Source organism: Spermophilus citellus (assembly GCF_964194105.1).
Source record: "Spermophilus citellus genome assembly, chromosome: 14".
Taxonomy (NCBI): Eukaryota; Metazoa; Chordata; class Mammalia; order Rodentia; family Sciuridae; genus Spermophilus; species Spermophilus citellus.
The window spans coordinates 1,420,418-1,433,086 of NC_138194.1; the positions used below are offsets into that span (position 1 = coordinate 1,420,418).

Below are 12,669 nucleotides of genomic sequence, written 5' to 3' on the forward strand. Positions count from 1 at the left end.
AAACTGAAGGGAACTCAACCATTGCAACCTCTTTAATCCCTATTCTCTATGTACTTAAATATACCTTTATGTAATTTACAGTTATATTTCAATAAATATAATTTGTGAAAAGGCTAAATTGAAGTGTTACAGCACAGCCTAACCTTAAGGCATTTTATAAGTAGAAATATCTACATCAAAACAAAAATTTCACAGATATTGCAGAACTTTGGAGAATGACATACTTTAAAAGCAAGATTTCAGAACATAGCAAAGTAATTTAAACAGCCCAAAGGAATGCAAAGCAAAATCCAGCCTAATACTATAAACAAGTAAGCTAGGTATGCTGTGTATTTCCAATCATCAGTGAGGAGTTAACTAGAAATTGAGCTAGACAATAATATGATTACAACAAAAAAGAAGCTAGGATCTTCATATGCAAGTTTAACAAATCATCATGGTTTATTTAACAAGGTTTATTTCTACATCAGATTGTGGATTAAAAGCAGTTATATATGTGATATGAAAAGACCGATGTACAATCAATAGGTCTTATATTTTTCTTCCATGGATTTCCCCCATCTCCCTGCTTAGTAGTAAAAGGCATTTTTAGGCTTATATAAACACATTCTTTACAACTGCCTCTTCACAGAAAATTAGAATATAAATAGCACTGGGCATTTAGTTAAATAAGTCACAGGTCAATTATTTCAACTGTGCAGTTGTGAAATCTAGTGTCAAAGAGTTTTTGAAACCTTAAGACTGGGTGATCTGCAATGTTTCCAGCATGTCTTCCACTGCCTTTAGAGAGTATTTGGTTTCCTTCTTACTTCGGCCTGCAAACTAATTAAACAACAACAAAAGAAAGCTCTATTAGGCTCAATTTCAATCGCAGGTTAAAAAAAAAACACAACATCATCTTCATATTGCTAATGAAACTTAACATTAACTATTTTCTCACTAGCATGGAATCAAACATCTTCATAAGAACAAAAGTTAAGGTTTAAGAACCTTTTTATTAAGGTTTCATCCTCAGTTGAAGTGTACAAAGGTTTCACTCCATACTCGGTTGGTTTTAAGTAGTATGATAACATCATAGATTTGATTTTAAAACTATCTCATATTCAGACCCCAAACATGCATAAAATAACAAGCATAAATTTTAGAAATTTAACATATTTATTAAGGCACACAATAATAATTTCCACTTATCTCACCTCTAAACAGATTCTTAGTTTCAAACAAAGATATAATGTAAATTAAAGTACTTTTTATTAAATATTTTCAAGTTGCAAGTAATCAAAAAAGTCAAAGTTGGTCATATTTTAAGTTTACAGATTTATCAGTTGACTAATGATATGTTTTTGTAGCACAAAGCCTGTCAACACTCCACACAACATATTAAAATGATGCAACATATTTTTAAATATCCATTTTCTAGTTTATGAAATTGTAATTTACTTTATAAAACTAAACTGGGGTTGGATTTTATAATGAAAACCAAAAATAATACATCAAGTACTATCTCTCTATATATAAAAGTAAACTCATGGCATCTTAAATTCAATATAGTACACATAATCTGTGGGGTTGAACACTGTTGAATACCCCATGCTGATTTCAAAATGATTTTTCTAACTGGACTGACAATCTCCATCATTTATCAGTCTTATTTAACACAACAGATTTAACTGATAAATAAGTGTTATGAGGATGGAGGAAAGCTTAATTATATTATCTGTTTTCCCTTGGTCAAAGTATTAATTAAAATGTGGTATTAGTAACATCTAACATCTAGATAACATATTTTAAAGCAACTGACCCTGCCTTCAAATAGCAATGCTATCTTAAGTACTTAGTACTTGATTTATGATGTGTTTCTTCTCTTTCATAATTAACTAAGCAAACTTCTCATGACCTGTTCAGAAAGATTAAATAATCAAGTACAGGTAAGATTATAGAGGCATAGGCTTCACAAATTGGTAACCTGTCTCTGACCCTTCTGGCTACACCATAACATTACAACTCCCCTAGTTCCTAAAACATTAGCTTCTGTAGTTGAATCTTTATTTAATAGAGTAAATAAAAAGTTGTTGTTTTTTTTTTAAGGGAAATGCCATGGAAAGAGAAAAGCTCATAAAAATCAAGATCAATTTTATTTTTCCCTGAATTAAAGTATCACTAAGAACTGAAATGTTAAAAATACAAGTTGTAATTATAAAATATGGCAACAGTAACACCACATTTAAAACATTTTTTTTCTTCATTTCCCTTGGCAAATAAAGGATGTGAGGCATGGTTATTACTTATATTATCCCAGTTGATAAATTCACCTTCACAAGGATCTACAAAGAACAGAAAGCCTTTTCTTTTACCACTGCCTACCCAATGTAAACAGGAATGGTCCTAATCAGATACTTAAAGGTCTAATTCTGAGAAGAGAAGCTTTGATGGGTTGGGGGAGGGGTACAAAAATAGGATACCATGTGGTAACATTGACTCTTAATGTTTTAAAGCAGCAAAGTAAAAATTTAAAAATTGTAGAAAGCTAATGTTCTAATATGAATGTTAAGCTGTAGTATTTTTCTTGATTTGTACCTAACAAATATAATAGGAAGTGTGATTTTTTTAAATTAGCTAATTTTCAAACATCATCTAAGATGGTGTCAAACACTACTGACAAAACTGCAATTTACAATAAACCAACCTAAACTGTGTCAGAACAAACAAAAACAAAATTGGGAATATAAATCTATCACTTCAAATTTTGCCTGACATGTAATTATTCTGTCTATCCCAGAATTACATATCAATTTAACTGATTATGCTGGAATTACATTTTTTTCTTCAAATCATGATTTAATTTTCTGTTTCCCAAGGATAATAACAGAATCACTCCTGTAATCACAGATAACATACGGCTCAATAGCATAGGTGAATTTAACAGTATACCAAAGAGCATTTATCTGGAGAATTGTTAGCAGGTTCATGTTAAAGTTTTTCATGAGCATTAATCAAATGTGCTTGCTTCTATTGAACATGCTAAACCAATTATTTAACTGAAAAGCAAGCAGTAGCTATATTATTTCATATTCAGTGGAGATGAAGAAAAACCATCTTTAAAAATTCATTTTTCTTTCATTCATAAATATCTAGAAAAACATTACTATAAGGAATATTTATTTTATACTTAATTCTAATTTACATGCCTAGATGAGAGTCACAGATCCCAGAATTTACCTAATCACAAAAATGTCAATCTCTGGAGGATGTACTTTTCCATGTTATTCACAAATTTTGTGTTTTTCTTTTCATACAGTTATATGTAATTAAGTAAACTCTTCTTTCATACTTCTTTTTTGGATCTATAAGAAAACTCATCAAAAGAACAATAAAACAACCAAATAATCTTGCATATCAAAAGCAGAAATCAATGATTTGTCCATTTTAACAACTGGGACACACTGAACAAAAATTAGCTCACACAATTTGTGGAAAATAGTATGGGCCAACAAAGTAATAGGATAAATAGAATAGAATGGCAGATGGATGAATCTCAGAAACATGCTGAGTGAAAGAAGCCAGACACTAGAGAGCCCATAATCTATGATCTCATTTACATAAAGTTTTGGTGCAGGCAAAATTAATTTGGGGTGATAAATATCAAATGACTGCTTGCCTGCTATGTGTGGGTAGGGAGGATTGACTACAAAGTGACAGATGGAAACTTTTGGGGGTGATGAAAATGCTGTGTATCTTCACAATACACTTTAAATGTGTGCAGTGTACATAATTCTATTGTAACAAAGTGGATAAAAAGGCAAAATAAACTAAAACAAAAGGATGTGGCTTAAAGATTTATAGAACTTGTGTCCCTTGAATCTGGGTTAACCAAGTGAGTTGTTTTGTCCAATGAAATACTAGCAAAATATGATACAATTAGAGGCTTTTTAAGCCTGTGCATATTGTAGTTTGCCTATTAGCTCCTCTTGGAATCCTGAAACTATCATGTGAATAAGCCCAAGTTAGCCTGCCAAATGAGAGAAAAGATCCAGTATCTCCAGCTGACGGAGTCAACTGTCAGCTATTTAAGTGAGTTAACCAACTATGGCATACCAGCAGAAATATGAATGAATTCAGCCAAAACTACCACAATTACTCAGCAGATCTCACACCAAACTGCCTACCTACAGAATCATAAGCAAATAAGTTATTTTAAATCACTAAGTATGCAAAAGTTAATGGATACAAATATTTAAGAATTTGGTTTACAGAAAGAATACAGAGAAACTTCCTAGAGAAAGTATAGAATATGAAAGCTTCAAAAACACCAAAAGATTTTAAAACCTGTTCCTTTTCTGGTGTAGAAATAAAAATAAATTTTGTTATGAGAAGTTATTCCTAATTCAGGAGTATTACACATTGCTATACAGAAACCTGACAGGACCAACTGAGAGGAGTGTTATCTTCCTACGGTGATATTCAAAATGAATTGAGAAATTGACAAGAAAATTTCCATGCCTTGTCTTTCCTATAGAATGAAGAAAAGACAAATCACACCTTCAGTAAGAAGTCTAAGATATCTCTGAGTAACTATGGAGTTTATGGTGTAATACTCAATGCCTGAGGAGCACCAGTAGTGCTTTCATAGCTTTTCCAAAGAACACTCAGAATTTATAAGACTTTATGAAAAGAAAATGGATCTCACAACATATTGAGAGAGTGTGCAAGGAGAGAAAGAGGGCAGGTACATGGAACTAAAAACAGGATTTGGTTCTATAAACAAATGCATTTCATAAAGCAGGAAGGGTGTATTTGGCTAGAGACTTGATCAACTGGGCTTTCCAAATCACTGAAAAGAGTTTTTGAGTTATAGTAATTATAGTAATTTTATACTATTGAGAGCTGTATATCCTAAATGAAGAGAGAAATAAGCACAGGTAGAATGTCAATTGTTCACAAGAAAATAGAACTGAGGAAAGAATTAGAAACTACATTAACATCTTCAGATACATTTATACCTGATACATCTTATAGAGGCAGTATATTATTACCCTTAAGAATATCAACTCTGGAGTTAGCCTTTCTGCGTTTGAAAACAACTGTCATTAACCAGGTATGTCACTTTGGGAGCATTATTTAATCTTTCTGTGCTTTAATTTCCTCATTTGTAAAACAGGTGGGCTGGGGATATAGCTCAGTGTTAGAATGCTTGCTTAGCAAGCAGGAGGACCTGAGTTCAATCCTCAGCAATGTAAAACAAAAATAAAAAGCCCTGTAAAGTAGGAAAAATATGTAATTCATAATACAGCCTCTATAAATGTTTGTTATTTTTAATTATTATTTTAATTGCAATGATCGGAATAGGCATAAGAACGTGAATTTGAAATGATTCATAATGTAATTTGGTGATGTAATTACAATGTAATTCATAATATAATAAAGCTTAACTCCTCAGAATACTTTCATTTTTTAAATTAGTGCATTGTAGTTATATATAATATATGGGTTCATTTTGACATAATTATACAAGCATAGTATATCACTGATCCAATTCAACCCCCATTACTTCCCATTTCCTTCCGCCTGCTCCCTTTCCTTTATTCTACTTCTCAGAATACTTTTAAAAGAAAATCCAGGTCCAGAGATATTATGCAATTTATCCAATGTTGCATAGTTAATAAATATCAGAGCTAAATTTTGAACCCAGACAATACAGATCTACCATCTGTGTCTTCTTTAATACACGGAACTAGTTCTATGGAATAGGATTCATAGTAGAATACAGAGAAGGACAGAAAACAATGGATATCCACATGGGATGAAATGGCTGCTATGTCACATTGTAAATAAAAATCTTTTCCAAGTAAACTATGGATTTACATATGAAAGTAAAAAACTAGAATTCCTGAAGACACACAAGACTCTTTTGACCATTGAGTAGCAAAAAATTTATTAACAAAAAATAAAAAGTACAAACCATGATATATCCATGAAGGATATCACTGATAAATTTGATCACATTTAACATTAGAACTTCTATTTGTCAAACTCATTTGAGAAGGAGAGTAAGAAAAGAGAGGTATTTGCTACATACATAACCAGAAAAGGGCTCATAATCAGAAAACCAAAAGAAAGAAAAAAAGAAAAAGTCATACAAACCAATAAGAAAAAGTAAGACTTTATAAAAGAGGATATCCAAATGGCCAATAAACACGACAGAATTCTCACTGGAAGATGCAAAATAAAATAAACGAAATACCACCATACACATACCAGAACAGATATAATTACAAAGACTGACAGAACTAAGTGTTAGTGAAGATATAAGTGATGAGAATTCTTTAAGTTACTTGTAGGAGTAAATCAACTAACTTGTAAAACTGTCTACATCTACTACAGTTCAATATACACATACTCTATGACCCAAAATTTCCATTGAAAAGTGTATATGCATCAGAAATGTATGTTAATGTTGACCAAGCAAAAATTCAGTGCAGCGCTATTCAGAATAGTCCCAAACAGAAAATAATCCAACTGCCCGTCAACAATTGAGTAGATATATTGTAATATAGTCATTCAATATACTACAGTATAATAAAAATGAATAAACTATAGTCATATACAAGGGTAAATCTCATAAACCTAATAGTGAGTGAGATCAGGAGAAAATGAATACAACTGTATGATGCCATAAATTATAAAGTTATAAGTCAGTACTCTTGAAAAGTAGATATTGCAAGGACCTATCAGGAGGTGATGTTTATATTTATGTGCCTAGATGCATATTTATGACTTGTGTTCTTTTTTCTATGTTACAATTTAATAGAAATGGATTTAAAAAACATAGTTATGTCAAAAAAAGAACCTAGTAGTTAGTTGTTTCTCAAAGATAAGTTAAAACAATGATGAAGTGCGCATACTATTAGTTTTGTATTATATAAGTTTTATTTTTAAATCAATCACTCACACAAACACACACAGCAGGCCTACTTATTGTGTAACCCTATCTATTACAGATCTGAGATATCTCAAACTGTGTTTTTAAGCAGAACAATCTAGCTGGTATCTATAAATATTTTGACTTACAATACACTAAAAAACACTAACATTCTCTGCAACATATAACTACACAAAGGTGATTTTAAATGCCATGATTAAGATGATACTAAACTTTTAAATTAAATCTCTCCTATCTTCTCCAACCAGGAATATGAAAATAAAGAATCAAACAGCACCAAAACCAAAACCAACACAGAAGAAAACAAAGCCCACATTACATCTTCTTTCTAAAACCCTAGAATGTGATTTTGTCACCAGTAGCAGAAAGACCTATAAAAGATCAACAAGTCTGCAACAGGAGCAACACAAAGTAACAGAATAACCCACTTACTCTTTTTAAGAAACCAAAAATAAAATCATGAACAAGCATTAATCCCTTCAACAAGGAAACCTAAGTTGATGAATTATAAATGGTCTACAAAACTTGGAAAGTCTTCACAAGCTCCAAATCAAAAGCAAGTGTAATAAACTGTGCAAATGAGAAATTAAATAAGTTTACATCTAAGGCCTCAAAATCTCTCAAATAGTCAGCCAACACTCTCTTACAGAAGCACAAAACCTCATACAAGGAGGAATAACTGAAGCCAAATTTAAAAACCTCATACTAGGAGAAAAAACTGAAGCAAAAAACATATACTAAGAGGAAGACTGTTCAGATGCTAAGAGGAAGACTGTTCAGATAAGGAACATAAGAAGGGAGTAATGCCCAGAGGCACCTATTAAAAAAACAAAACAGGGCTGAGGATGAGACTCAAGCAGTAGCACACTCGCCTGGCATGCGTGCGGCCCGGGTTCGATCCTCAGCACCACATAAAAACAAAGATGTTGTGTCCGCCGAAAAATAAAAAATAAAATATTAAAAAAAAAACTGGCACAGCACTATATAACATTTAAAGTTGAGAGTAATATTTCAGAATCCAAGATCATTAGAATTTTTTTAGGGTAGAACAGATAACTACCATGAAGTAAATATCTATGTTAGTTCTGACAAGCACTGGATATACAGAAAGGTCTTAATCAAGTTGTCTGTAACAAAAAGGAGGAAGCCATAGAATAGTCAAGTTGGGAAAGCTACCCTATCCTATCTTCCACTCCCCACATTCCATGTTTCCTCCTAACAGCCCAGTAAAACTGTCTTATTATAAGTGAAAAACAAGAAAAAAATTGTATAAAAATTATTATGAAGAGAAAAAGAATAAAATACAAAAAATGACAGAAAAAAATCTGAGAGAAAATGAATAGGAGGTAAGGAAAGGAAATCCAATATACTTATAATTGGAGCCCTGAAAAAAAAAAAAAACAACTAAAGCAAGTGGAAAAAAAAATCTATAACTATAATTCTAAAAGTATCTTTTCTCAAAGAAAATTACTGAATCTACATATTAAGTAACTGTGTTGTGTACTTAGGAAAACTTATACAAGAATAACCAACAATACATATCATAGTGAGATTGTTAGATTTTAAAGAAAAAGAGCAAATTCTTTTGAGTACCAGAAAAAAGTCAAAATCACATCTGAGAGAAACTCAGGATGGCATTAGGCTTCTTGACAGCAAAATTTTATCCTAAATAACAATGAAACTACATGATTAAGATACATAATTAAAGTAAATGTAAGCCAAGAATACATAAACAGTCAAACTATTCTTTAAATATAAAGGCTGCTAGTTATAAACAATGGAAGATGTGAAAAAATATTTTTTTCCCATGAGCAAATTTTCCTTGAAAACTATTTCCTGAAAAATCTCTTAGAGATGAGCTTCAGAGAACTAAGAAATGAATGTAGAAGTTTTAATATAAGATTTAAAGTGTAAGCAGACTACAGAAACTTTAATAGTTTGGTTCATTTATTTTTAGGTTTTCCCTTCCTTCTTTATTTCTTGGGATACCTCTGATACGTTCACATACCAAATATGCTTTTGAAATGGATCATGCTATTTATCTTCCATGAAGTTTTAAAATTACTTCATATTTACCAAAGTTTGAAGAGACAAAAATCACTAAGAAATACATTAACTCATCTACATAAGAGCAAAATTATTAATACTAACCTGATAAGCTCTGTTTATTTGGCTAGCTGCCCAACTAGCATATTTCATGTTGTCCTTTTTCATTTTTGCACTTGCTTTTGGATTAGAAGCGATATGACTTGCAGACTAAAAACAAAGAAACATCAAAAGCAAAATTTATTTTATTCTAGCCAATCAAAAACGTGTAAGGGTAACAGTTGCAGTGAATTGATAACAAAAAATTTTAAAACTATCAAAAGCTTTAAAAAATAAAGTTGAATGAAATTGGTGTTTAAAAATGAAAACATTTAAAAATACAGCATAATCCAAAGTAATGAGACAAAAGGGTATTTTAAATAATACCTGAAGTTATTTAATTGTATATCTATATTCTTGTTACTGAATAGAATCAGCTTTCCAATGTCAGAAGCACTGAGTATTAATAGAAATCTCAAAAATAATTTATACTATACTAACAAGTGAAAAAATTTCAGTCCAATAGGAGTGATCTGACTTGACAAAAACAACTTCAACAGAAGACCTTTGAAAGAACATTCTTTTAACTAACCTATTTCTCTTTTCGCTAAAGAGCTTTTAAGTTTTGTTCTACAGAATTCATTAATAACTACAATTTGTTATACCCTCTCCTTTTTAAAAACGTATTTAAGAAATTCTTAATCTGGACCCATGAAGAATCTATAAATCCCTCAAATCATATCCTAATTTTTAAATGTATGTTGTATTTCTGGGGAAGAGTAAGGTATAAATTCTGTTTTATTCTTAAATATATCTTATTCTTAAAAGGATCTGTCACCCAGTGATTCATAAAAAGGTTAAGCCTTTCTTTTATACCTAAGTGGATGTTATAGGTTAACCTCCACTGTCAATGATGTATCTGTATGTTAATAACAAAACTTCTGTGTCTCATCACTTGTTGGATATGAATTTTTGTAAATGCAGTGGTTAAAAGACTGGATTAATATGCCTGAACTGAAATCCCAGCTTAAACACTTGGGGGCTCTGTGTACATATTTGGGTAAATTAATTAAGCCTGTATATCAGTTTTACCATCTGTGAAATGACAGAAATATTTATTCAAATACTTCAAATGAAGATTTAAGGATTTAAAACAAAACAAAAAAATGCAAACACGATGCCTGGTGCATAAATTTCAATGTAAATGTATTATTAATAATGATGTATTGTCACACACAATTTTCAAAGTAAGTATTTAATTTATTTAGTAACATATATTACTGTTAACTATATCTCTAAGCACTTGAAATTTGGAATTTTCTTAAAATTCCTTTGAACAATATTCTAGCCATATTTTGTCATTCCTTTCTAAAAATTATTTATATTTCTTCCCATCACTTTTTAAATCAAGTCTTTTTTTTTTACTGAGCTATAACAAGAAGATACTTATTAGAAAACTCATAGAAAGAGTAAAATAAAACAAAATTTCAAAGAACTGACCTATTAAAGTTTATTTTCTTAGTCTCTTTGATTGCAGAGGTGTTCATTTTATATATGAAGCTCAGCAAATTCTTTTATTTCCCATAGCTCTTATTAAATGGCTTTTCTAAGCTCTTCATTTGGCATAAAGCGTAGATAACTACATACTCCCAACAATTTCTAAACTTTTTTCTATGCCATAAAATAATTAATTTGACATATTAGAGATTCTATTTTCTAATGTTTTTTATTAGCATAGTTTAAAAACATCTCACACAAGTAAACTTAGGTAACAAATAAAATAATGTTGGGCACAAATCCAAGAATATCAAAACAATTAAAATATATATAATATACTTTGTTATATATTACTATTTAATTGTGTAAGAGTAGATATCAATTCTGATATAAAAGATATTTTATACAGAAATGTCAAATAGCTAGGATATCTTAACATTCAAATATACAACTGCCTTACAACCTACTGTTATTAATACAAAAAAAAAAGAAAAAACAAGGAATGGATAAAGAGGATTGTTAAATGGAGTTTAAAAGACAGATTTTGCAAAATAACATTAAACATGCACCTCAACTCACCATGTAAAGCCCAAATAAAGCCCTCATATTTCTGTTGTTCAGTTTCAATGCCTGTGCAAAATACTTTCTTGAAAGTTCGAAGTTTTCAAGTCCACCCTGGGTATATTTAACCTGTTAAAAATTGCAGTGTGCTGAAACTTGTTTACTTTAAAATGCTTCATCATACCATAGGCATTAAGTAATCGAAACAGATATTATGTAAACAAATGCAAGATGTTAAAAGAATTTACCTTACGGTTGTTAATCTAATCTAACATAACTTCCCCTAAAAAACTATTCTATTCTATGAACATTAAGATCACTGAGTAGTTTCTAAAACTACTAGCACAATAAAAAAGCTCAGAAAAATTTCTGCTTGTATTGCCTTACAAGTGCTACACATCAGTATATTTTCTGTTACTACCATTACAAATCTAGACCTGGATATTGTGTTGCCCTTTTACATTTGTACTCTAATAATTAAGAAAATAATGATCCTTTTGCATTCCTTAATAATGAAGTCCTCTAACCTGATAGCATAAAATTATACTGATATTCTTTTTTTCCACTTTTCTTTTTTAGTTGTAGATAGACACAATACCTTCATTTATTTTTATGTGGTGCTGAGAATCCAGCCCAGTGCCTCACATGCTAGGCAACTGCTCTACCACTGAACCACAACCCTAACCCCTATACACCATTTTTAACCACAGACAGATTAAATACTTCCTTCATCCTAAAATACTGGCCTTAATATGAATTTCCAAAAAATATGAATTTAAAAACCATAATCACTGTAAATTTTACAGCAATTAAATAGTGACAATTGTGACATAAATTTATATTAGGAAAGAAAATAGTTTAATATACTATATAAAACACAAAGAATTCACCGTTTTAGTTGAAAGTCCAGCATTTCCACTGTAATAGTAAAAATTCAGAATTTCTTATTCCCTCAATCAATATTCATCAGATGGTTTAAATATTTACATATTCACCTCAATGAAAAAAAATATTCTTAGTACCATAACAATACACAAGAGCAAGAAAAATAAAATCAAAGAAATTTGTTGTTTCTAAAAACACTTACTTCAGCATACTGCTGACAGTATAAATGGTTGTGTGGATTAGTCATCATAAGCTCCTCTAAACAAAAGGCTGCTTTTGCATAGCTGAAGAATATCAAGAGGAGAAATTACTTTTGAAAAAATCACAAATTTTATCTTAGGTATGCCTTTAAATAATTTCAAAACAATTTTAGTTATGTCAAAACACATTATTTCCAAAACAATCTAATGGCTTTATTAATAAAGTACTTATCCTAAATTCATAAATACCAATATAAAAATTTTAATGTATTGAAACAAATGTATGTCTAAATCCTAAAGCAGTCTATGAACAATTTATAGATACTACTTTTTTAAAAATTAGGCCACTATCATGATATTTAAACATTATTAATAACAAAGACTTTAAGACCTTGGATCTACACATAAAATAATTTTTGGAAGTCCATAGATCGTTAACAAATGTTCAAATAGCTAGCATAAAGAGGAACTACACACTTTATCAAATACTCCCTAATCATT

At 30.4% G+C, this 12,669-nt stretch overlaps 1 protein-coding gene across 1 annotated transcript in view; it reads right to left on the minus strand.

Moving 5' to 3' along the window:
- Positions 1–418: 418 nt before the first annotated feature.
- LOC308633612 (ER membrane protein complex subunit 2-like) overlaps positions 419–12,669 on the minus strand; it is a 35,061-nt gene continuing 22,810 nt past the window's right edge. The window contains exons 8-11 of the mRNA XM_081266512.1: positions 12,171–12,252; positions 11,102–11,212; positions 9,092–9,196; positions 419–822 (exon numbers count right to left, since the gene is read on the minus strand). Of these exons, the coding sequence (XP_081122638.1) occupies positions 736–822; positions 9,092–9,196; positions 11,102–11,212; positions 12,171–12,252 (385 nt within the window). The 3' untranslated portion in view covers positions 419–735. The remainder of the gene's footprint in view (positions 823–9,091; positions 9,197–11,101; positions 11,213–12,170; positions 12,253–12,669) is intronic.